The 27,960-nt window shown below is 44.8% G+C and overlaps 1 protein-coding gene across 2 annotated transcripts in view; it reads right to left on the reverse strand.

Moving 5' to 3' along the window:
• The window catches only part of klhl29 (kelch like family member 29), a 193,622-nt gene that overhangs the window by 62,114 nt on the left and 103,548 nt on the right, over nucleotides 1-27,960 (reverse strand). For both annotated transcript variants that reach the window (XM_084030725.1, XM_084030726.1), the window contains exons 6-9: nucleotides 14,464-14,602; nucleotides 6,923-7,119; nucleotides 5,017-5,129; nucleotides 4,423-4,569 (exon numbers count right to left, since the gene is read on the reverse strand). In XM_084030725.1, the coding sequence (XP_083886851.1) occupies nucleotides 4,423-4,569; nucleotides 5,017-5,129; nucleotides 6,923-7,119; nucleotides 14,464-14,602 (596 nt within the window). The remainder of the gene's footprint in view (nucleotides 1-4,422; nucleotides 4,570-5,016; nucleotides 5,130-6,922; nucleotides 7,120-14,463; nucleotides 14,603-27,960) is intronic.

A 27,960-nucleotide genomic window follows, 5' to 3' on the forward strand; every position in this document is an offset into this window, starting at 1 on the left:
CATCCATCCATCCATCAGTCCGTCCATCCATCCATCCATCAGTCCGTCCATCCATCCATCCATCAGTCCATCAGTCAGTCCATCCATCCATCAGTCCATCCATCCATCAGTCAGTCCATCCATCCATCAGTCCATCCATCCATCCATCCATCAGTCAGTCCATCCATCCATCCATCCATCAGTCCATCCATCAGTCCATCCATCCATCCATCCATCCATCAGTCCATCCATCAGTCCATCCATCCATCCATCCATCCATCCATCCGTCCATCCATCCATCCATCCATCAGTCCATCCATCCATCCATCCATCAGTCCATCCATCCGTCCGTCCATCCATCCATCCATCCATCCATCCATCCATCCGTCCATCCATCAGTCCATCCATCCATCCATCCATCAGTCCATCCATCCATCCATCCATCCATCCATCCATCCATCCATCCATCAGTCCATCCATCCATCCATCCATCCATCCATCCATCCATCCATCAGTCCATCCATCCATCCATCCATCAGTCCATCCATCCATCCATCCATCCATCCATCCATCCATCCATCCATCAGTCCATCCATCCATCCATCCATCCATCCATCCATCCATCCATCATTCCATCCATCCATCCATCAGTCCATCCATCCATCCATCCATCAGTCCATCCATCCATCCATCCATCAGTCCATCCATCCATCCATCCATCCATCCATCCATCCATCAGTCCATCCATCCATCCATCCATCCATCCATCCATCCATCATTCCATCCATCCATCCATCCATCCATCAGTCCATCCATCCATCCATCCATCCGTCCGTCCATCCATCCATCCATCCATCCATCCATCCATCCATCCATCCATCAGTCCATCCATCCATCCATCCATCCATCCGTCCATCCATCCATCCATCCATCCATCCATCCATCCATCCATCCATCCGTCCGTCCATCCATCCATCAGTCCATCCATCCATCCATCCATCCATCCGTCCATCCATCCATCCATCCATCCATCCGTCCATCCATCCATCCATCCATCCATCCATCCATCCATCCATCCATCCATCCATCAGTCCATCCATCCATCCATCCATCCATCCATCATTCCATCCATCCATCCATCCATCCATCAGTCCATCCATCCATCCATCCATCCGTCCATCCATCCATCCATCCATCCATCCATCCATCCATCCATCCATCAGTCCATCCATCCATCCATCCATCCATCCGTCCATCCATCCATCCATCCATCCATCCATCCATCCATCCATCCATCCATCCGTCCATCCATCCATCCATCAGTCCATCAGTCAGTCCATCCATCCATCCATCCATCCATCCATCCATCAGTCCATCCATCCATCCATCCATCAGTCCATCCATCCGTCCGTCCATCCATCCATCCATCCATCCATCCATCCATCCATCCATCCATCCATCCGTCCATCCATCAGTCCATCCATCAGTCCATCCATCCATCCATCCATCAGTCCATCCATCCATCCATCCATCAGTCCATCCATCCATCCATCCATCCATCCATCCATCCATCCATCCATCAGTCCATCCATCCATCCATCCATCCATCCATCCATCCATCCCATCCATCCATCCATCCATCCATCAGTCCATCCATCCATCCATCCATCCGTCCGTCCATCCATCCATCCATCCATCCATCCATCCATCCATCCATCCATCCATCCGTCCGTCCATCCATCCATCCATCCATCCATCCATCCATCCATCCATCCATCCATCCATCCATCCAGGGTATTCCAGATGTCCGTCTCCAACCTTCATAAGCGGGTCCTGGGGGACCATGAGGTGTTCCCTTATATATGATCTCTCCGTCTGAAGACTACGTGGCTCTGATCCCAGTTGCCCAGAAAACGTCCAGGTCAGATACCTGGACCACCTTATCTGCTTCCTTTTTCATGCTAAAAGTAGCGGTGGCTCCTTTTCCAGCTCCCCCTGGATGTCATGGAGGCAGTCGCCCCATCTCTAAAGCCCAGCCACTCTACAAAGGAAGCTCCTATCACTCTCTACCCAAAGCTCATGACCCCAGGTGTGAGGGTCACAACGTAGATGGAGAGCTTTGCCTTCCAGCTCAGCTCCCTCTTCAACAGTCCGACGTCACTACTGACACCAGAACAAGGGACTCGAACTCCCTCTCTCGAGGCAGTCTCCCAGACGACCCCGGTCTATGATGGAGGTCATCACTATTGTTGCACATTCATTTTTTTTTTTGGCTATTAACTTCTCATTATAGCAATCAATTCTTTGGCGTTTTCCTTTCCTTCGTCTCTTAACGAAAGCCATAAAGAAGCCGGCAGGGCGGACTTCACCTGCAGCTAGATTTCTCAAATGGAAGCAAAGATGACACGGCTCTCTCCTTCCATCCTTCCATCCTTCCATCCGGTGGCTCTGTGTCTCACAGCAAAAACCATTATCAACGCTCAAATGCTCAGAAATGTCTCTAAGCGATGTCCGGGGGCCGCCGCCTGCCGCCCGCCGCCGCTTCCTGCTGCAATCGGATGTTAGTGACAGCGTAGCAGGGAGAGAAAATTGCATATTATTTACCCGCCGCCTTCAATATGCCACTTTTCCACTCTATAGCCTGCAGCTTACAACACACAGCACATGTAGAGACGCACAAAGACACACATACGTGAATGTAAAACGCACACAAACCGCCGCCAGCACCGCCACCGCCCGCTTCAGCTCCCCAGCAGTGCTGTGACATTTTACCCTGACATGTCATTAAAAAGTGTCACAGGTTCTGGCGGAGCGATTTGCGCCGCTCGCTGCCTCCGAACGGACAGAGGGTCGGAGGCGAGAGAGGATGGGTAAACTCCTCGCCAACATAACCTTCTACCGTGGCCACGATGCTCGCCCCCCCTCCCCCGGCCCGCTACTTGTTTTTCCGGTCACACATGGGCAGGAGATTTGAGCTCGACTCCAGAGCTCAATCACATCTCTCAGCGCCTGGATGTCATGGCTGTGCACGGCGGCACAAACCGCCTGGATATCGGAGTCCAACACAGGGGGCTCTCTTTCCATCCCCCCCTTTTCTTGGTCTTGTTTTTTTTTTTTTCTCTCAATCACACCTCGTCTGCTTCTGTCTTCCTGTCTCGCTCTGCTTCCTCTTTCTCCCCTCCCTCCCTCCCTCTCTCCGGTGACCCGGCTGTCGTGTCTCAGGGCGCCGGTTTGTTCAGACAACCGGGAAAATGTTCCATTCCTTTTTCTCTTTTTTTTTTGCTTCTACTTCATTTCAGTAACTCACCTCTGCACCTCTCCATTAGAGTGTGAGATTGCAGGAGTCCACCGGACTGAGCCGGTCGGAGGCTTCAGATGCAGATGACAGAGGGGGGGTCACGTATTCTCTGCCTTGTTGTGGCCACATATTCCAATGTTTCAAAGGATTGAAAACGCATCTTTTTCTTTCTAATCCCAGCGCCGATACCAACGACTAACGAGCAGCTCCATCTGCTTTCGACGGCCTGTTTTTACGTTTAGCGTTGCACTCATCTATCTAAACTCTGATGGATTCCATCGTAATCTCACGTAACTGACGATAAAAACACCCAGCGTTTGATCCGAGGAATATTCAACTATTGACGTATGTGCCTCGTAAAAAGCAGACGCCGATAGTAACATTGATTGCCGAGGTGTTAACTGAATCTGATCCGGCTGATATAAGGCCGTTCCCGCCTCCCCCCTCCCCTCCCCCCCTCGCGCCGAGTAGATGAGGAGACATTACTCCGAATGAACGACTCTGCCAGTGATGTAATTTATCTGATAATAATCTCACCTCCGTTTTTCAAACGGCCATAAAATACTTAAAAATCATCGGCTTTAAATTCATGGTTTTGTGTCTGAATCCATAAAAAAATGAGGGTTTTTTAATAACGATGGATCGGTGGATGTGCGCCGACGCACCAACCTTGAGGCTTCAAATTGAAATTTGACCCGCTGTTCCTCCGTGTCAACACATCTCCCGGGGATAGAACGTTCAGTCGCGATGAACGGCCTCAAGGAATTAATCTCCCGCCTTTTAGTCGCGTAGAGCAGCAGAGATTTTCAACCTGGGGTCCGGGACCCTTAGGGGGTCCGCAGAGTAGAAAATAGAAACTATGAAGGAACAATTATTATTTTAATGTCTTAACATTGTCTACATACATCATTATACGTGGTACTACACATTATTATTGACCCACTTTAATAAGGATCATCATACGATATGTAATAGTGGGTCTCTATCAGCCTTGGGGGTCCTTGGCCTGAACGTTGAAGACCTCCTAGACCTGTTTAATGCACTACAATATCTCACAAACAAATGAAGCGTAATAAGAGTAGAGCACGTTCTGGGATTATGATCCGAACCACTGAATGGATGAACTCTCTTTGTGTTTTCGTTACCTGCACTCTGGAGTTGGGGTCTTGTTTGATCCACTTGATGACGGTCTCGTAGACCAGCTCCTCGGCCTTGGTGTTGAGGCTGTCGTTGGACAGGTAGGCCACCAGATCCTCCTTGGACACGCTCAGAATCTCCTCCTGTCCCGCCACCTGAAGAGTCCCCGAATAAAGGAGTGTTTTAAATGAGTTAAACCAGCGTGGCCCATGAAGTACTTTCGTGTGTTTTCTTCTTGAATGGAGAATGAAAAAAGAAAAAGCCCCGCTGTGGCATCAGAGATGAATGTGAGGTCGTATTTTCAAACCCGAAGAGTGTAGCAAAGCAATTTTCTGTCCTCTGTGATTTTCTGTGTGCTGCAAAAAGGCAGCAATCTCTTTGAATACCTGCTTTGGAAATTACATTTTTCACATTTAGGCATCAAACAGCTCCTCGGTATTATTACATCTTATTCTTAGTGTTTTAAAATAGGCCGTTTATTAATTCATGGATTGCTGTAGGTATTCAATGACATGCTATTGCTGTTTTCTTATTGTTATATGTTGCCTTTATTTCCACTGGAATCTGGGAATGATGGGTAACATGACAACATCTCCACCCACCTCAGGGAAGTTCTGCAGCGCGTAAGCTTTGGCCATGTTGTGGAGCTCGGTGCACGTCATGGCTTCGGCCATGGCCAGCACTCCCAGACAGTTGGCTGCAGTCAGTTGTTTCTCTGGAGTGGATGGACAAGGTCAGGGGACGAGAAGGTTGATTAAGATGGTGAAAAATAAATAATATCAGCCAGACATCCATACAAAGATCACAGACGTGGAGGGGGGAGCAGGTATCAGAGCTGGGAGCCTATCAGAGTGTATATATCTGCCTGAGACTGAGAGGGAACAAGGATAATAACTCAAAAACAGCTCCGGGGACAAACAACGAGGGGGGGATCGATCGCTCACAAGCCCGGGCCAGGAGGAGGAGGGGGTCTGGGATTAGCTGGACTACTCTAAAAAGTGGTCCACACACACACACACACACACACACACACGGTGGAGGATATATGAAGCTGATATGCAGGCTGGTGAGGACGAGGCTACTGGATGTGATCTCTTCTGAGGGCATTTAAAGCAGTGTGTGTGTACTTTTAAAGGGGGGGGGGGTTGGCAGGCAGGCGTGTGGACCAACTGGGTCGCCGGCCACCGACCAGAGGCCTGGTTAAACAACGGCCAGGCCTTATCACCGAAGACAGAGTCTACGAGTTTCTCCTAACCAGCCAATAAGCAAAGGTCACCTCACATCTGCTGGACTAAAACACGGGCCAAACCAAATAGCAGATAAAAGTGGGGGTCCACACTGCAAAACCATAAATTAAAATAAATCACCGTCTGTTGTTGCATTGAGAGCAGACGCAGCGTTTTGTTCAAATACACTACCAAGGTTTATAGTCCCTAATTAACTCCATGACAACCAATTACAAACTTCTTCATAAAACCCCCCAAAAAAACAGATGTGATTTCCCGCCGTGCACGCAGCGGCAGTTTTCTTTTTATTTGCTGGAATCCAGAGTTTTGTGAATAAAAGTTATAAGTAGGTCGAGGAGATGCTCTTCCTCCTCCTCCTCCTCCTCCGTGTATTTGTTACAAACTTCAATAATATCTGACACGGTATCAATTTCCTCTTCGCTCAAGGACACACGCTTGCGCCTGTATTCCCCCCCCCCCTTCTTTTTTTAATGTGCTGAAATGCCATGAATCTTCGTGGAGGAAGAATGGATTGACGTCTCACTGGCAATGAAGTCTACAAATGGCTTCCCCCCCCCCTCCCCCTCTCTTTTTTGTGCCCAAATGGAGAAAAACAAATCAATAAGGTGGGCTTCTCTTTTACTTTTTCTTCTCTCTTTCCTGCCGCTGACCTTTTTGCTAACATGCACTTCCCTCATGTTACCGACGCCCAAAAACAATGTATTAAATGAGATGCAAAGCCTGACATTTACAGAGTTTTTCTTTTATTGGGGGGGTTGCCCACTAAAATCTGGAACATGCCATTTGATTTTGGGCCCCTCCTTTGCACCACTTTCCATACCTTGTCTGAGTATCAATCTGTTTTGCTATTTTCCCCCCGATTCTCTCATGTTCCGGGGGCCAAGGAGGATTTGACATTTACAGTAAGTGACAATTGTTCCCTGACCTTTTTAGAAATCTGAACCCCCGTGTTCGGTCTCGCCCACCGGGGACCGGATCAGAGGCACCGTGCCCGACCCGAGGAGCGCTAAGCGGGGGAAGTATTCTCACACGGCTGCGAGCGTTGGAAACATGACAGAAAAAAAAAAAGAAGGAGCGTGATGTGCCAGTCGGGAAGGGGGGGTTTAGGTTCCTGCACAAAGTGCCGTGTGAGGTTGTGCATAATGATGAAGGCTGTAGATCCTGAAAGTGGCAGGAAAGGTCGCGTAGGAATATGTGATCTCGCTGATGTAAACATATATAACACACACACACACACACACACACACACACACACACCTACCTAGGAAGGAGACGCAGACTTTGCAGAAGGTGTTGAACTGGAACTTGTTGGCGGCCTCCAGCAGCGTCTTGGCGTTGGCCGAGTCGATGACCAGCGAGCCCGTGTAGACGAACTCCAGCAGCAGCTCCAGCACGTCGGCGCCGATGTTGCTCATGTTCAGCTCCAACGTCTCGCCGCTCCGCGTCTCCCCCGATGACCTGATCAACCAATCACGGCAGAGAGAGGCGAGTTAGGAGGGGGGGATGTTCTGAGAGGAGGAAGACGAGGAGGGGGGAGATAAAAAAACTACAAAAAAATAAAAAGGAAAGGGACAAAGATAACGTGTACACAACACCCAAACAGACCTGGGCCAGTACAAGAGTGGGGAGAAAATCATTACACGATAAGATAACAACGTAAAGTGAAAAAAAAGGGACAGAAACAGAACTTTGGATGCGTTCTACTTTTCTACGATCTAACACATCTACAACTACATTTGCTGCATCTGAAACAAAACGTCCTCGTCTGAACAAAGATTAGTTATTGCTTGTTTTATCAACACGTGCATGCTCATCACATGGGGTTTCATGTATGCATAGTTTAAAAACAAAACAAAACACAAAGGTGGACATGCATACATGGGTAGAATATGAGCTGATCACACGGAAACACAAACGGAGAGAAAAAAGACACACAGTTCAGACGCCGACATGAGACAGAATGGAGAAGGATGCCAGTGTGCCGGAGAGGAGCCTATCCCGCTGTGTGCGTGGTTATCAAAAGCCGGTGAAGCCCTTTGCTCCTACTGGCCGGTCGGAGCGCTTGGATGAGCAAATTAAATAGAATAAGATATGTGTGAGATGTGTGAGGATCGGAGGAGACTTCCCCGGGATCAAATGGCAAGGATTAGTTCACATGCAGGACCCCCCCCCCCCCTCCGAAATAACACCTCGCCATGTTTAATGTCCCATGTGAAACAATAATCCACTCAAGGGCAAAATAAATGGAATCAAACGCCACTACGCCTCTCCTCCTGCGGCTACGGGCGTCAACGATATGAAAAGTGGCCTACATTGAGATGGATGGCGGCTCTTCGCCTCTGTCACTCACTGGAGCTCGATGATAGCTGTGTGTGTGTGTGTGTGTGTGTGTGTGTGTGTGTGTGTGTGTTGGACTAAAAGCATGACAAACAGTCAGCATTTAGTGAGACACAGACAGCAAAACAAACAAGATCAGACAGGGAGACGTAATGGTCGGAGTGAAAGATGAGAGAGGAGGAGGTTTTGGGTGGAGGTGGAGGGTGGAGGGTGGAGGGGGGGGGTCGATGAGGAGGAAGCAAAAGGGAAGGGAGGCAGGGGCGAGAGACGGTTCTTCCACAGGGAGCCAGCAGCCATCCTTCTGAGGGAGGGGTTGTTCCATGACTGTGCCTTGGTCTTTTAAATAAGAGACATCCCCCCCCACCCCCGACAAAAAAAAAAAACTCCACCATCACACCTAAACGGAGCCTTTGTTTCCCGCTGCAATAACCATCAGCAGCCTGTAGTGTATGAACTGAGACATTAGTCGTCATTTAAAAGCGGACCTCGAAAGGTGAGAGGGGAGGGGGGAGGGGGGGGAGAAGGACATCCAAATAAATAAATAAAATAAAATTAAAATAAAAAGACAATGGCATTTGTCTCTGGATGGACATTGGCTGGAAAAACCAAAGTAGTTACTCATTTTCCTCCTGCAAAGCAAAAAGCCACATAGTGTTATTGCCCCCCTGTTTCTGCACAAAGCCCGGCTGGGGGCAGGTAGTAAGGATGGATGGATGGATGGAAGGGGAGGGAGGGGGGTTAAAGTGATGGAGGGAGGTGGGGGGGTGCTACAAATCTCATCAACCTGCTCAATTAGTGCAATAGGAACCAGCTCAAGTGGCAGTTTGTTTTCTTGTCTGAGCACTTATGTTATGGAAATGACTTTTGGTTTTTCTTCTAAAAAGAGGTGGATGTTTATGCTGCGTCTGATTGCAGACTTGAATTTAAATAGTGAAAGAGGGATGGCAGGGAGGATAGGAGAGACAGAGGAGGGTGGGGGGAGAGAGGAGGAGGAGGAGGAGGGGGGGGGGGGGGGGAAGAGGAGGAGGAGGGGGAGGGGGGAGAAAAAAGATGGGCACACTCAGGCAAATAAATTTGTTTATGAAAAATGCACCACTTATTCAAGAGGAAGTCTTAAACTCAGCAGAGACTGTCAAAAAGGGTGGAGAGGAAGCTGCACACACACACACACACACACACACACACACACACACACACACACACACACACACACACTAATACAACCTTCAACCTAAAATAAAATAAATACTTGTTCCTATGTAGATGTGTCAAGATAGATTCAAATTTGAAAGCCTGCTGACATGAATCAGCAATAAATTATAAAAGTAAACAAGCATAATGTGCTGGGATTTGTGTGTTTGGCCCGTGTACGCGTGGTGGCGTCGAGGCCGAGGTCATGTGACGGCGTGTTTGGGACGGGAGGCTTCAAGGCCGACATGTCGGAACGAGTCCAGTTATTGTCTCTGAAGGACGGAGTGACAGGTGGAGTTAAAATGTCCATCCAGTGTGAACACGGGGGAGTCAGCGTGAAGGAGAATTTTATTATTATTATTTTGTAAAGAGACTTTGAGCACCTGGAAAAGCACTATTTAAAACATATGTATGTATTATTATTATTATGCGTAATATTATTATGTGTATTATTATTATTTGTATTATTATTATTATTATTATTATTATTATATAGTGCGTGGAAATGAGAGTGACAGAACTCCTGTTGCAAAAACATCACTTGAATATACTTTATTTTGAGTCTTGGAGACAGAAAACCTGGTTAAATAAAGGTTATAATAATAATAATAATAATAATAATAGAGTGAGAACCTAACGTTGACTTTGCTTGAAGACTGTTTGATGTCATTGCGAGGCTTGCAGTTTAAATCCGCTGCTCTCGTCCACCTTCAGAGGCGTCCAGCTGTGTTTTATTTGTCCAGAAATCCATCTCTGAGATTTCTGCCCTTTTACCCAAATACAATGACAGAGAATCTCATAGAATTACATTTCAATGATCCGTAGCAAAATCTATTTTATGACATATTGTCCCGGTTTGCAGTCTAACTATTTACTGTCAAAGAAATAGTCCCGATGAAAACCGTCTTTCTTCACAAGGGCGTGAATCATAACGCCTTAATGATAGAATTTAAGATAAAATGTCAACTCAAAATGATAACCGACCAAATTATTATTCTCTTCAGTTTATCATAATCCTCGCAGCTTGAAAATTAACTGAGAGGTTCCACCAAGATTTTTAATGACATGCTGTTGGAATCCGTATTTTTTCAAACTTTTCTGACAATGCCTCATTTGTTATCTGCTGATTTCTGACAGCAGAAACTTGCAGCGTTGCTTCTTTTTTTAAACTCCTGGGTGACAACTTTGGAAATGAAAATCGTCTGCTAGTTCGTTAGGTTGTCACGGTTACTGTGGAGCCCACGCTGTCACTACCTGCACTAGGATTGGCGGATTTTTGGACTACTAATAAAGTCTGCAAAGATGGTCTGAAGGATGTGTATATCTTGGATGATAGAAAGCTGGCTGAAGTGCTAACGCTAGTTAACGATGTGCTAACTTTAGCTCCACACAGACATGTGTATATATATATATATATATATATATATATATATATATATATATATATATATATATATATATATATATATATATATATTCAGAGCTGGACTATGATACTCTTCAATTGGCCAGCCCAGACTTCGACAGGTGGGACTTAGCGAAAGGTCAATTTGTGCGGTTAAGAGGGGAGCCAGACTCTTGGGACTCTTGTATCAGTGAACCTCACAGGAATCATTTGTTTAAAGGAGTCATCACCTGGTTTTATACGTATCCAGCCCCCCTTGGATCGCTTTGGATCAATTCGTAAAACTTATTAGAAAAAAAAAAAAAAATTTAATCAAACATTGAGCTTGTTCTGACCCTTTTTCGTACCGCGATTTTATCACGCGAGATTACGCGCGAGGTTTTGACTGGTCCGGATGTGCATTGTATAATATGTAATGAGGCGCGCGTTGATTCGCCGCAGGAAGGACAGAGCCGGGGGGGCTTGCCTGCATGCAGACTCCAAAACATAATGGCGGCGCTTCGGCGATTTCAGGTAGCGGACGGGGCGGGGTTGGGTGGTGAAAGAGGGGTGGGCTTATGCAAGTAGCCGCCACGGTGACGTCACCGAAGGCGCAGAATCAAAATCTCGTGCTTTAGGAATGCACACCCTTGTGTGCTATTCCTGTTCGGAAAAAGAGCAGAAGCGAAAAAACGGCGCCACTTTCAAACTCCAGCCTTTCAGGCAAGTTTCAACTGAGGTCAAACACAGATATGCATGTTTTAACAAGAGAAATTGCGATTTCCGGGTGATGACTCCTTTAATGCTGTGAGGAAGTTTATCATAAAGGGAGGCAGAAATCACAAAAATTTCAAAAATTGGACAAAAAAAAAAAATATATTTATGGCTAAATATCATCAGGGGTAGAGTAAGCAAAGAGTAGTTTGCATGAACTGACCCTTTAAATACATCTAGGTAGGGAATAAAGGCAAAAAAGGCCATAAAGTAAAACTTTAAATAGTACAAGTTAGAACACTATTGCTTGAAATGTGAGTCGAGTATTACAGTGTCCCGTCTCACCCTCAGGCTGAATGCAGCTCCCTACCCGTCTCACTCTCTGACTCACAAGCGTTGAGAAGTCACGGGTCCGAAGGGGGGGCAAATGGCATGGGAGCATGTGTCGGTACTGCTCAAAGATGTTTTTTTAACATCACCGTGGTGCAGGCGATGTGGTGACCATAAATTAAATGCCGGCGGAGCACACTTATTGGAAAATCCTGAGGGGTAAAATGGAATTACTGGAGATGATCTGCCTCCCTCGCTCTGTGCACCGGCCCTTTAAAGGGTAGGGTAATAGGTTTCTTTGGGTGGGGGGGTAGGGTTGGACGTGAGCGGACATTAAAACATCCTTCAGGTGTGGCGGGGGGGATGGCAGGTTGAATGCACAGTTAGGTGAGGCCTGAATAAAGTCTTTGGATCTCCCTGAAAACAGCATTTTTTCAAGCCAATTTTCAGAATTCCTCGGTCAACACTGCTTAATTTTTGGTTTTTGGTAGTCAAGCTTTTCATTTCTTTAAACAAGCCAACCTTTCTTTAACCCCCCCCCCCCCCCCACAGACACACACACACACACACCTATCTATCACAGCTACATCCTCTCCAGCTAACGGCAGCCCGCCTGGATGAGGATTAGAGCCCTCGCATTTCTACGTGCAAATACACATACAGTAAAAACACACTCTTCACGTTGAGTACACACACACACACACACACACACACACAGAGACACACACACATGGTTTATAGTGAGCTGACCTCAGCATCATCCACCGAAAAAGTGACCCGAGCCATAACTCGATGACTGACTCTGACCGAGCTCGCCACACTTTGCTGCTTCGAGCAAAATGGCCTCCTCCCGTCCTCCAGACACGTTTGACTCTTCATTCATTTGTCTTTCCTCTCCGTCCTTCCCTCGTCAACTCTTTCACCGCCGCCTCCTCCTCCACGCAGCTCTCATTTCCATAAAGTCAAGGTGCCACGAATCAACGCCAGTCGAGGTTGCTGTTAGCATAATGCCCGACTTCATCACGTCAACAAACAAAAAGACGGCCTTTACAAAAAAAAATCAACAATTAGTCTAACTAATCCATTAGATATTCCAGCACGGAGCCGACACGAGAAGATTTCTATTTTAGACATAATCTTGGTTGAAGAATGACAGTGTTATGACAATAAATCAATCGCTTTTTACAATTAATTAACCAATTAATGAGAATTTGCTCTATTAAACTGTCAAATTAAACAAGAGGAATCAGAGTGTTGTTGGCAGCGGCAGGCATTAGGATGAGCTTGATGAATTTCCTTCGTATTTAGGCATGAGTGATTTGGCTTAGTCCCAGATAGGAGGCGCAGGCAGTCTGATAGACAGGTTGACCAGCATGGGGTCTCTCAGGAAGTCTCTCTGCTACTGTCAAGGTTAAAGGACTCACTGGATCTCTTTGTGTGTACGAGTGTCGCCGTCTCGGAGATGAATGGCACTAGTACAGCCGAGGCTCCTTCTACCTCTGTTCTTCCCCCCCCCCCCCCCCCCCCCTCCCTCCCATTCAGGAAGAACAAGTGTATCTTGCGAGCGAGGAGGTCGCGGCGGCTGATAAGCAGCTCTCGGCTCTCTGATGAGCTCGCCATGGCGGTGGAGGCGGAGGCGTGGTGGTGGGGCGAAGTGGAAAACTTCCCTGAGGCATTCCAGCTAACCGCTAGCGACTGCGTTTGTCTTTCTGTTTGTTTGCTTTACCCTCGCCGATTCATCCCTATCCATGGAAGCGAGAACAAAACACACACACACACACACACACACACACACACACACACACACACACACACACACACACACACACACACACACAACACACACACACCACACACACACAGCACCAAGCCGGCAAAAAAACAAAACAATTTGGGGTCCAGGGGACTCTCAATCAAGCCGAAAACACCTGCTAGGATTTGAAGTGAGGATGAGGACATTAGGGAAATATGGTATTTCCTCCCCGGAAAACAAGGCGGATGAAAAAAGACACATACTCGCGCTATCAGCCTCTACCCAGTCACACTCACACACACACACACACACACACACACACACACACATCTAGAGACACTAAAAAGGATTGCAACTGACACACACACACTAACACAAGCCTGCAGACAGGCACCCAAGGAAACAAAACCGTGAAGACAAAAAAAGAGATGCGTATGAAGGGGAGGATACTCGGGGAATACTTAGATCCACATCAGATGAATGCATTAGTGAAAGGTGGTGTTAACCAGTGAGAGTGGTGGTTCAGTGAGCTGTCTCCGGTTGCTTTTGTTTTGTCCTTTGTTTATGACGCTAACCAAGTTGAATTAGCATATGAAAAAGGCTGTTTGTTTGTTTTTTTTTGCAGCACAAACTCAGAAAATTAGCAACAGAAAAATATGGTAGCTTGGGAGACAAAACTCCACAGCGTGGCGTTTGGTTGAAATTACCACCCAACGTGTAGAATGTTCTTTTTGTTTTTTGGGGGCCCTGTGGTGGGTTTGCTTTTTTTTTTTAAACATCCCCAGTCATGGAACATTTTCACTGCTCATTAAAATGGAAATGTGGTTAAATTGCCCTACATGGGGAGGAAAGGTAATGACGAGGGTTGACCTTTTTTTCCCCCTCCAATTTCAGATACATTCATTTGAGCGGGAAGAGGAAGGAATGGCTGCTGGCCCTGTGTTGGGAACCAAAGTCTTCACACACCTGCAAGAGAGAGAGGGGAAGGGAAGAAAAAAAAAGTAAAAAGAAAAAGAAAAAGCGACACAAATGCGCCCTATGAAAAGAACAGATTGGATCAACAGCTGGTGGGGAGGGAAAAGCGAAGGCAAACCTTTTCACCAGGTCCTTGAAATACAAGCTGCAGGAAGCTAGAACATTTTGGTGGACTTCAAACTCTTTGCCTTCAACAATAATTTTCAGGTCTGTAAACTCTTTCGCTCTGCGTTGTTGGTTCAACTCCTTCAACATCTCTGTAGAACAAGAAAAAGAAACAAGACAACGCCAACATTTGGGTTTAGAAATTCATCTCTTCTGTAACATTCATGAGCAACAATAGCATGGCAACGAGCAACAGGGGACAGCAATGTTGAAAAAAAAGCAGCGTAGGGTTTTGCAGAAAAACACAATATAGCTGGCCAAGAAACAATGTTCATTATGTGACAGAGGAAGAAGTGCAGATTTTTAAATCAGACATTTTCATCGAATGCATTATGTGTGTAAATAACAGTGAAAAGGAAGGAAGTAAGTAATTATCTCTCATGTTCTTTAATGTGCTGAGGGAATATGCATGCTAGTGGGGATGAGATAACAACTAGAGATGTGAGATATAAGACACTTTATTTGACTTTTGGCTGTAAAATTCACCAGAATGTGAATGGAAGGAGAGCTGAATGAGACTGAGAATCGTCTAAAAGAAACAGAGACACTGTCGATGCATTATTCATACTGAAATAAAATTCTTTGGCTTCTGACAAAAGTGTACTCGGTTGAAGGGTTTGACCTTCAAATGTCGCTCAATGAGAAAACAACTGCTTATCCCCAAATCCCAAACATACCCATCTCTCTCTCTCTTTCTCAGATAGCCGCCCTCGTCTTCCTCTCTAGAAAGACGAAAATAACGGGACGAAATGAAATCCGAGAAAAAAACATGCTTGGAGCAAACTGATGCGCCGTCGAAGGTCGTCGCTACATGGCGAGCTGTTTAATGAGGTGCGGTAGCGCCCGTGTTCGGACTCGGCCTCACCGTAACGCCGTTGGGTTTCTAGCAACTCATTCGACGGCCTTGGGAGGGATAAACATCGAGAATTACGATAAAGGAGAAACCGCTGATGGAGGCGCCGCGAGGGGAGGCTGAGGGTGGAAAACCAGGAGGTGCAAAGCTAGCAACACCTTCAACGGCCTTAGGAGGGATTCATATTTATAATTACGATAAAAAGAGAACGCTGATGGAGTCAAATAATATGACGCAAGTTTGAAATGAACGGTAGGCAAAGGTATGAATAATGGAACAACAAAATCTGAGGCACCCTGAACCCAAACGGACAGGTCTTCTTGCAAATGTTTTGTGTAGTCGTCCAAGACGGTTCAGGTTATGAAACTATAATTCCGAACAAACTGATTGACAGCTCTGGTGGAGAGGGGCCAATCAGATCCCAAGGGTAGCCGGTGCCACCCCCCCAGCCACCCATGTGGCCACGCCCAACATCATGATCATAGAGGGAGTCCACGCCTTCGTCTTCGCATTGACAAAGCAGGCTGCAAAAGAATAGTGAAAATCTATTTGGCAAAATGGGGGGGGGGGGGGGGGGGGAAGAGGCGAATCCTGTGACGTTCCTTGAAACTTGTTGTTAGGTGTAACGAGGGAAGTGCGAGTACGTAAGCGTGAATATCCTTTTTTTTTTTCTTCTGTGGGAAACTGATCAGACTTGTGATTGCATCGGCGACACCGGAGCTGAAATAAAAGGGGGGGGGGGGGGGGGGGGGCGTTTGTCTTTATCATCCTGAAAGAGGTCTGCGTTCGGCGGCAGACTCAAAGCAGCGATTTAATTAACCTGGGATGACACTTGCCCCTGCGTTTGGCTGGAATATCCACTCATTTAGCTCCCTCCATTCTCCTGAGTGACACTGGGGGCTCAGCGGCGAATTAATTCAGCAGCTGAAATTATACAGTATAAAAAGGCATGTGACAAATAAGGTGCAATTCAGAAGTGAGCTTTTGGTAAAAAGCCTTTTTTTTCTCTGAGTGGCTTCAGAGATATCAAAGAATTAATGGCCAGGAAGAGAAAACGACCTGGTTATTAAACATGCTGAATACCAAATAGGGCAAAAATAATAGATGCAATTTTTTCTTTGACAATATGTCTACTCTACTTTGTCCAGATGCACAGCTGCTATGGCTTTTGAGTGGAGCCACACACATGCAAGCGCAAACAAAAGGCTGGCGTCCGCCTTGTCTTTCATCCATCGCTCTTCCACATTCCACGCCGCCGCCGCCGCCTGTCAGCCCCTGATTACTGTGTGGGCACGGACTGTGAATAGTGAATACACGGTACTTTCTGAGTTTGCATTAGTGGATCCTCCAGCGAGCGATATGGCTCTCACCTCCGATCAGCCACACCGCATACCATTCATTTACCCCCCCAGAACCCCCTCCCCTCCCTCTGAGAAGAGAGAAAGGGGGAGAAGGAGAACTCTTACTTGTCTGCAAACAATAGCCGCCTCCCTCGAAGCCGCGCAGACACACCTGAATGCCCCGATGGAAAAAGCTAATTATGGCTTCTTGGGAGGGGGAGGGGCTCCCTAGAACACACTCATCACCGCGGAGGACCATGAAACCGCATGTGACGTCCCCATTTTCAGGGGTTTGGAGTGTGTGGAGGGGTGCGGCCATGTTGGAATCAGTCTCAAGACTGAAGGAGCAATTTTCGAGTTCTGGATCAAATGTTTGTTTTTTTGGGGCGGGGGGAGTGTTTAGAAATCCTCAAAGGTGGGATACCGTGCAACACTTCTAGAGTATATCAGAGTGATGAAATGTGCTTGGGTAGTTTCCTGCCCTTAAGCCCTTCACAATAATAATAACACCCCACGCTGGCTCTTTGTGATTGGTTGACACACCACACAGGGGGTTGGGGGGGAAGGAGGGGGGGGGGGGGGGGGTGCATGAAGCCAACGGCGCTGCTCAGCCTAGTAACTCTACCGTCAAACATCTCCGACGCCGCGGACCAATGGGGTTCCCTCGATATGATTGCCAGTAGCCTATCAGCGCGCGGCATGTCCTCCCTACTGTAAGCCACTCGCCGCGCTGCGATAGGCTGCCGTTAAAAAGGGCGCCGCGGCGCGCCATTGGTCGCTGAACTTGGAGCCATTTTAGGGGTTTCTACATGTACGTATGATGCGCCTCTGTATGCCTCCATTTTGAGGTCGCACAAAAAGTCTAAACTTTGAGATATATCTTCATAAATTCGTAATATTTTTGAAGTAACTTGCCTGAAAAAAAACGTAGCTGTAGGAATGTTTAAATTACAGCTAAAGTCGTTGGCATAAAGCAGGTCGGTGGTCATGTGATGCTTTAAAACACCTTTGTGACAAATGCTGACAAACGCCATATATATTAATAGATATCAATCCATCTATCTTGACAAAATACAAAATGAGGAGGGGTAAAACAATAGAAAGAGCAAGTAGAAGCTGATAGTAGAGTAGGCTAAAACTCCAGACAGGCGATACGTACCATATATACAGCAAATACAGCTAAACTTTGACACTTTACTAATCCATATCAGAATAATTTCTCTTATCACATTCGTTTTCCTTCTTTATCTTTTCTACAAATCAAGGAAACACCTCGTCATCCCCGTATCTCCATCCGATCGGTCGACATCCGGCGTCGCCTGGCGGCAGAAAGGATGCCGACGCGTTCACCCTGACCTTTTTGTTCTCTTTCCACCAACACTCGCAGCTTAATTACCCAGAACAAACCATTCCGGCCGATCAATAAGTCAATGTACAGCTCATATAATGGGTTTTCTTTAGCTGGGAGGACACTACGGTATGTGGCCCATGTTTTACTGTAGCACTACGTGATCATTTCCCCGAAGCTTGGAAATGAAATGACCTTTTATCAAAGAGATGAAGCTGTAAAAACGGCTCTATTTCCAAGTATTTCCTGAAAACATCTCAACCTCGTCTCAACCTTGCAAAGCAATCCTTAACATTATGTCAAATTAATGAAAATTAATCAAATTAGATTGCATCATTTGTATGTGCTCTTTGTGCTCTCTTCTTTTCTTTGCTGATTATTTTTGACAAAAATACACCGTTTGTATTTGAACGAAACCTTTTTGATGTCTTTGAACGCATTTCAATTAAATGTAAAAGAATTAATAGAATTAATTCACCATTCACATGTGTTTGTGTTTCCCGTTAATTTATAACACCATTAACAAAATGACCAAAAACAATGAAAAATAATTATTTTCAAAATCAGATTCTTTTTTTAATGTTTTTAATTTAATGATTTCCGCGGGCGATGCGTGAAACGGATATTTGTTTGAAAACAATCTTGCAGAAATTGACCATTTACGCGGCGATCGTTGTAATTACCTTTAATTAAATTAGGTTAAATGGGGTTATGGTATTTTTTTTCGATAAAATGAAAACAAAAACAAGTCTGATTTGAGCTGGTTTTAAAGCAGCAGCAGTGTGGCAGGATGAGAAGGATTGGTCTGAGAGAGTCTGATCAAAATAGGCTTTTCTCCTTACAAAAGCCCTTTGAAAAGTCGGGACCTTTGAGAAATTCCATGTCAAACACTAACTTGCAACGGAATAAGAGGAGCGGGGCCAAGAGCATGATTCATAGTAAATGGTCACAAAAGAAGTCTTTCCAAGCAGAAAAGAAAAAACGTAATAAAAGCTCTCACAGTGTCCCCAAAAACATATCTCTCCCCTGCAGCGAACAAAGGGCTCACAGTAAAAACACGACAGCATACGATAACATCTCCACAGAAACCAGTGCATGGATATTCCCATGTGGAGCGGCCATGTCGTTATAAAATCAGAATTAAGTGTGAATAAACGATATCCAGTTATGTGGGTGCACTTGTTTTTCGCCTCGGAAATCGCCACATTTTTTTGGAGATCTGAGCAGCAGTCTGAAGGATGTTTCTCCCCCCGCTGACTTTGACAAGGCAAACACTTTAAATGGTTTTTCTCGGGTTTCTGACGGCGCACATTAAAAACACCCACATGCAGCATTCGGCAGGCGGAGGGACGGTCAGGAGTTCACATTCAGCACAAGTTGTTAAATCACATAATCTCTCTTTTCTGCAGCCTCAGGTCCAAAAGTACAACAAATCCAGCTCTGATGCCAAGCAGCCACTTAGACAATATTCTTAACACTGATTCAATGACCAATTATTTATTTCTCTATGCAGATAAACCTTATTTTAAATCAGATTTGGTGAGGAAGCTTGCTGGAATAGCAAACATCCAATATAACGGAGCTGTAAAGACAATAGAGTACAATTTATTTATAATCAAATGGTGTACAGGTGAAGTTGAAATTGTTAAAAACAAGCATTAACATTTAAATGTCTACTACATTGTTTTATAATCCCACTATGTTAAACTCTGAAGTTGTCTGTTTAATCCAACAGAAGCAGAATAGAAAATAAAATCATTAAAAAAGAATATTACATTTAATTTGCATGTTTAAATCCCCTACTTTACTCCATTTAGCTCAAATCTCTAAAGAGAAAAAAAGAGGTTTAAATCTGCATATCTTAATCATTATATTATATTTAAAAAATGTGTTAAAATATATTTAAAATAAATAATAAATAAAACAATTAAAAAAATTATCCTCTCGTACTCATTGGGCCTAACTAGTCATACATCATAAAAGGAACAGTAAATACATTATTATAATTTTTTGTATACAATTATAAACAAACTTTTTTGTCTTTGAGGAAACAAAAAAATTTATAAAAATATCATGTTAAATTACTATAAATGGATATCTGGTGCTTGAATAACAAACGTTTGCGTAAATGCATGCCAAAAAAAAAAACAAATTACATCAACTTGTATTTTTTTAATTACTCAGCATCTAATGTTTTAAGTTTTTTTCTATTCATGAATGAAAGGAGTTTTTATTTAATCTGTCAGCCGAGAGGAGCTCATCAGATTCCACTAAAAGAGACTATATTTGATGTATAAATTATTTTCATGTCTTTGAAATGATTTTTTTTTTACATTCCCAACGGATACAAAAAAAATCATCTGTAAAAAAAAAATCACAGTGATATGAATCATTTGTCAGCACAAAGAAGGGGAAGCAGGCACTTTTCTAAAAAAGAACGTTTCATAAGCCATTATGAAGCGTTCAGCTCGGGTCACAAAGCCACCGTGGCCAAATGTCAGACTTGAGCTGAAAAAAATAAATAAAAAAGTCATGGCCGCTATCAGGGCCACTCATCTAGAATGATGCTTACAGCTGTCATGTGATTTTTCCCAATCCATCCTTCAACAAGGCGCAATTATCTAAACAGCCTCTAACACGTACCTCTAACAATCACCGCCACATTCACTCATGGAGACGTCTCTACCAGATCGGAGGCAAACTACTCCCGGCAAATCAGCTCAAGCGAGGCGTCGGAGGATCCTCCAGACCCCCTTGAGAGTCTCTAGCGGTCCTGATTTGGAGGATAGTCCACGATGAGGGCGCTTTCTGCCCCTCTTGCTTTTTCGATTCGAGGCCGGACGCTTCACCCCCAACGCTGCGTTTGGTCGACCCCGGGGCCTTGGACTGAGCCAGCACTTTGACATGTGAAAGGAGAGCGAGTGAGGAACTTGTGCCCCCCCACCCCCCCTCAAAGAGAGCCGCCTGGGCCTCCTTTGTTGCCTCCACCAATAGAGATGAAAGAAAGTAGACCTGTGGGGGAAGCAAAGAGCAGTTGTCCTGCAGAGAAACAGTCAATGCTGTTCACACACACACACACACACACACACACACACACAGGAACATAAACAGAGAGCGCCCTGGGAGCATCTGATGGTCGGCGGTAACAGTGACAGGATGTCACCAAATGTTCTACTTGTTCTCTGGGCGTCTGAGAAAAAGAGCAGGAAGTGGCAGCGACTTGCTCATTAACCAGGCAGGAGGGACGGCTGGGTGACGGCGGCCCACGCTGCCCTCCATCCAGAGAATACGCTTCCTCCCTCCGGGCGCCGCCGCCGCCGCCACCACGACGTCTGCTCCAGCTGCAGACTCTTTACATATAAGAGCAGCGAAATGGCAAAAAAAAAAAAAAGATAGAAGAAGTGGAAATCTGTGGCGTGTGCGTTTACCGGAGGTTACGACTCCGGCTCGGTTGCAGTTCACAGGAGGTTAACATTTACATCCAGCGCCGCGGTTATGACATTACTGCTGAGAGGATCTGCTCCCCGGCTGCAGCTGCTATTTTAAAACTGCAGTTCAGAAGAGCAAGAAAAAAAAACATTTACTGTAGCAGAGCTACTGCTCTTAAAACTAACGAAGTTTAAGAGAGTGGAGGGGGAGGGGGCGGGGCTTTAACCTGTGCTCCATTTAACTTCCATTTAAATGATGCTCACTTATTGCCACGTTACGGCGTTGTTCCCCGTCTGAAGTGGGATGCTTGCTGATGGTGGTCTGTTTTTAAATGTGCCGCTCCAGATGCCGGAGTGAAGCCGATCATGATTTCTACGAGGACAAGGGTACAAACAACATTAACTTATCGTAACGACACGTAGCGCAGCTCATTACGAGATCATCGCGCGGCGTCGGGACTTTGCTCATCGGCGTAATCATCGCTGATGGCAACGCATTTGGAGAACGGCCGTCTGAAGAAAAGGCCAAAAAAAACTTTTACTGGAGTTTTTTACTGATATTTTTTTCTGAAGCTGAAAAATGAAATTATCTTTTAGACAGATGAGGCTTTCTTTTTTTTTTTTTACAATATTTTTCTGAAAATGTCTCAAACTCTATGAGCAAAAATGGCCGCCAGATAGCTTGTTCGGTCAGCGCCCGAATAACGGAGGCTGAGTGCTGCAGCGGGCCGTGGGTTTGGATCCCACCGGTGGGCCTTTCTGCCCCTCCCCCCTTCACTCTGAAGAAAAGGCCAAAAAAACTCTTACTGGAGCTTTTACTGATATTTTTTTTCTAAAGCTGGAAAATGAAATTACCTTTTTATCAAAGAGATGAAGCTCTCTTTTTTTTTTAAACAATATTTTCGGAAAATGTCTCAAACTATGAGCACACAAAGCAATCCTTAAAAATAAGTCAAATGAATGAAAATGCACCAAATTAGATCGCATCGTTTGTATTTGTTATTCGTTTTCTTTGCTGGTAATTTTTAAATAAAAAATGCTGCATCTGTATTTGAACGAAACCTATTATACAACACAAACAAATTGGTGCCAAGGTCCACATGAAAGCTAAGCTTTTGAATTCAATTTGTAAATGAATCTTTGCTAGCTTTGTTGACGACAAAAACAAAGGAATAAATCACATCTTTGTCTTCTCTTTGCCATCGATGCGGAGCGAAACTACAACAGGAACTCGAACACATTTAATATTTTCCAAAATATTTCAAAGGAGACAGTTTATTCCAGCTGAAATAATGTTAAAGTAAGAAAATAATATATATAATAAAGAAATAATGCTTGTTTCCACCTCCGATTTAAATGTTCCAAGAGAATCGGTGGCAGAGTCATAATTATATGATGACAGGAAACGGCGTTTTCACTAAAAGCAGGTGTTGATGAGGGGGTGCAGAAATAACGTGGCTTCTGTTGTCATGACAGGAAAGCCAAGAAGACGTTAAACGGAACGCAGGAAGCATAAAAAACGGTATAAGTGTAATTACATAGCCTTCAGCTCCGGCAAACGACACATCAGCAAAGGTGAGAACGATGAATATAGACTTATATTCCAATATTTCTCCCTTTATACCCGTCTGACATTCACTCTTCCTCTGGCTGTTTTTATACCTGCTGAAGATAATATGGTGCCAATGTGACAATCCCAGCCAGCTGTATTAACATACAGGGCTTTTATTTTGTTAACACCACGTCGGTTTTGATTAATCCAGGTTTTTCTTCAGTTTCTCTACAGACGCTATGAAAGAGCTGATGAGAGCTTCACAAAAAGTGAAGACGTTTTATTCATGAAGCACAATTCAGCAACAAGGCAAATTCTGAAACAAAGTCTGCTCTGGCGGTAACCTGTGTAGACTTTTTTTTTTTTTTTTTTTTAGAGTGCATGAAGCTTGAAGTGCTTGACATTGTGCTGATTTACCCTTGAATCATAATAGAAACTCTTTAATCATAGCGAAACTAAATGAGCTGAAAAACTGGAACTTCCAGTCAGAGAGAAGAAATGTGACGATACTTCACAGCCGCCTCATACACGTGTAAAAGTTTAAAAATAAAAAACGTGACCTTGGACGGCCACCACCGATGTCCGAACTCTACATTCTGACGTTTCCGACGGCACCTTGAACGCACCAGCCACGTTAACGTGTCATGTGACAAATATTCACAATGTCAGCTCAAAAATAAAAAATAAAAATTGGGGGGTGAAATGGCCTTTTTTTACGTCAGAGTTCCCAAACTAAAGTGAGCAGAGCGGAGAGAAGGACTAATGAGATGTGTTGAACACTGAATTAACTAATAATGACAAACTAATTAGTTCAATTAACCGCTCACAAGATAAGTGGCAGTCGCATTTCTGCCACTGGAAGCAGACGGAGGTGCGAACCGGAGATCTCGGCTCCGAGAAGCCGACATCCAATCACGAAGCTGGCCTATTAATAGCAAACACCAGAATAGGCACATTGTTGAATGCATTCAATGAAAATGTGTCCAACAGACTTATTCACATTTATAATTCACTTGAATTTATTGATATTATTACATTTAGAATTTATAAGATGCAGAAGCCAAATTATTCGATCGCCTCTAATTGGATAATTCATGTTCCCTCCATCACTCCGAGACATCGCCCCAAAAATAACAAAGATTTAGATCAACGGCTTGATGACCACTGTGATCGATGCATAAATCACCCAATAACCCAACGTCCATGCCGTGGTATTTGATTTTTGGGGGTTTTCTATGTTTCTGATGTGGAAAATCCAAGGACTTCACTTCTAATCACAAACGTTTTTGGGAACGCGGATAAAACGCTTTCCTCGTGTGTGCTTTAAAAACAAACACACTTTTTATTTCTCCGCCAAGCTTAAGCCTCACATTTTTGTGGATTGGCTGATTTGTCGTCGTGCCAAAGAGGCAACATGCCAATATGGATTTGATTTATTCATTTCTTTTTTAACAGTGCCAACCGCCACAAGGAAAAGTGAAAAAGTGGACTGGGCCTAAACACAGATTATTCACGTTCTGCTAACGCGTTACACAAACACAAAACAACGTCACCAGAGAATCCTCTGGATAACGGCGTCGCCGGCGTGATATCAAACTGTACGCCTGGACAGGAAGCGTGTTTCCGTCTCATAATTGCGTTGAGTTACTTCTTCATGAAAACGACTGCAGAGGCCAGCGTTCCTTCTAACCCACATTATAAACCTCCGTGGAGAGAAACACGGCTAATTGACTGGAATGAATCATCCTGGACGCGGGCATGAATGCAACCTCGGACACGGACTGTGTTTTACTGCCTGTGTGTCCGATACACTATTAGCTGTGTGTGTTTGTGCTGCTGTGAAGGTAGTATTGGCATAAAAAGCTGTGAAACCATAATGGTTCAACGTCTCCTCCTTGCAAACTAATAGAAATGTCAAGATGTAAATGCTGTACGCTCTAAATGGCGTGCGAGCTCCTTTAAGGACGGCCGTGAAGTTGTTTGACCTCCCCGACTATTTAAATACACCAAACGTGAAACAAAACCAGAGTGTAAACTCTCCTCGAGCTCTTATTAAAAGTTTAGAGTTACTTTCTCCTCCGCTGCCTCCGTCTGCAGGCTGGAACCGACAGCCTCAGCTGTGCCAAACGTACCGGTGGTTCGAGGCCCAGATGCCAGTGAGAGAAAGTGGATCCCACCCCCGGTCGTCTTACATCTCCACTGTGTTTATTATGAGTTTGGTTTGTGCACATTCCTGGCGAGCCGACTCCCCGACTCTACGGGGGATACGTTTCGGAGGAGTTGACCCCTGAAACAAGCGAGGCGTCGCAGAACTAAAATAAATAAAAAAGCCCATGTCAGCCCAAGATAAATGTCACCCCCCCCCTCCACAGAAGACAATATGTGTTTACTGGGAAACTTTGTGAAAGTCATGGCAGCCGAAGCAGAAAGGTTGGCGGCGGCAGGGTGAGCTCCAACGCCGGCGACTTCCCAGCAGACTGCACACCTGAGATCCCAGAGCCTACAGGCGAGTCAGCCCAGTAATCTTTGCATTTTATCCGATTTTTTCCTTTCTCTCTCGGGATAGAAAACAATCTATTAGACGACTGGACTCTCTGCAAACCTCTGATTGCGTCCAGCATGCTCCGATGCTTTTTCTGTGTCCTTGTAAAGTCGGAATCCGAGTTTAACTCTCCAATACTTAAAAAGAAAAATGGCATGACATCAGAAAAACAATGCCTGTATGGGAGAGAGAGAAAGGAAACAATGGGCACAAAGACGACTGTCGAGGAATAATGATCGCCGCAGCAACGAAGCGGCGTCTCGTCGCCGTCCAATCACATCGCAGAGGATCAAACGAAAGATCTCTTGATTGCAATTCAGGGTCATTATCGTCTGTCACAGGAGAATAAAACAGCTTCACATGCTAAGCCTGTTGCTAACCCTGTGGAATAATGACTTGTAGGAGGAGGGGGGTGATTAGCATTCATGCTAATGTTTGGTGCTGTCATTAGAATGTATTAGAAGCCCTGGGTTCATTATCAAACCCATTTAAAGTTTCATGGGAGGAATAAAAAAATAAAATAAAAAAGGCTCTACACTCTGATGAGCACTACATACTGATCTTCTGGACTCTTTTTTTTTTTTTTTTTGGCGACACATCTGCTGCTGTTTTGTACGGCGGTGTATTGTAGGAAAAAAATAGAATAATTTGAAATCGAGTCAGAGGGGGGCACTATTCAGAGAAAAAAAGTCACAAATTTGCTACTTTATAAATATATATCGCCGCTATGAACAAGTTTCTTGGTTCCGCTAACAACGGATGTTTGCCGTTGCTATGACAACATATGAAAGTTACCGCTAGCATGTTAGCTCAACCGCCCCGATCAATAAACACCCATAAGATGACAATATAAACCCCATATAAATAAAACCAACAATAAGCATCAACATCATCACCCTAAGGACCTTAACGAGGCATTTCAATTAATTAGAAAAATAAATGCACGTATAAATGTACATTCACGGGAAGATAGCTAGCATAGATGTCGGTTGTTAGCATCGTAATAAACTTGCAAATTTGCGAGTTTATAAAGATTCACAGACTTTTTTCTGGGAATATTCCCCCCCCTCTCGGCTCCGTTTATTTCCCCTACATTGGCTCTAATACGCCGTCGTCGTTCTGGATACCGACTTCCCTCCCCGTCTTTTCCCGATCACGTCTTCTCATTAGAGAGAAAACATCCACTGTGGACTCACTTCCTGCTCACATCCGCCTCGGCCTCCTCGATAACGCATCGCCGCCTATTTCCTGGCCGACGTGCGGATAATAACACGTTGACATTTGACTCGCGGTATTTAATCCCCTCATATAAAATAGTCTCCGACACGAGTCTCCGTTTGAGATCCGGCTCCCCGGTCCGAGGCGTCACCTCCATTCGCTTTGACACTTAACTCGCAAATCAATTTGCTCCCGCCAATAACCGGACGTGTGACGGACTCCAGTCTCCGAGCTGTGTCACACTGTATTACCAGTCCAGGCAAGGTGTGTGTGTGTGTGTGTGTGTGTGTGTGTGATCTGGGAAAGGACCCAGAAACATATGAGGAGATTAACATGAAAAAAAAAAAAAAAAACAGTCGTGGAATGTAACCAAGAACATGTTATGTTAAACATATATTTGTCTTGATTAACAGAGAAGACACACATTTTATTTTTTAAGTGAAGATGCTTTATCATGTAAAATAAGAATCATAAATCATAAATAAATGCATTTTAAGACTTTTTCAAGTCACTTGTGACGATATTTATGTTTTTTATCTGAATTTGTGATGAAATCATATAATTTCTCATCCGTATGTACAACAGACCGCCTAAAACCAAGACCAGGTCCAGACCAAGACCCGATTATATTGAGACAGGCAAGACCGAGTCCAGACCAGGTCTAGTCCCACACTGTATGCCAGACTAACGGTTAATAAAACCCCTGAAAATGGAGCACGTAAACCTTAACTCCTCAAAGTGACCTGAAAGAAACTAATATTTCTATAAGCAATCAAGTAAATCACACATGCACAGTTAACTTAGCGATATATCTCAGCAGTCGTGGTTTTGACTGGTCCTGGAATAAAACCCCGAGGCCCCCTTTGTCCGACCGAGACAACACAACATTGTGGATCGATCTAGACCTTGAGAAAGTGGTCTTGAGATCACGAGGACTAAAACTCTGCCAGACAGCTTCTAAAACATGAATGATATTTGATAATATGATTCAACTTGAATCCACTTCTACCATAGAAAAAACAGCTGATCCGCTCACACCCCGTCACATGACCTCAAGAACCCTTCTGTTCATTTCCATGCAGAAGCCTTATTGACTCAGAGTGGATATTGGTTTTCTATACAGTCGTACCATCGATGTTTAAGTGGAGTTGGTTAAGTAGTGGAATAAT

Source organism: Eutrigla gurnardus, assembly GCF_963514095.1.
Source record: "Eutrigla gurnardus genome assembly, chromosome: 16".
Lineage (NCBI taxonomy): Eukaryota > Metazoa > Chordata > Actinopteri > Perciformes > Triglidae > Eutrigla > Eutrigla gurnardus.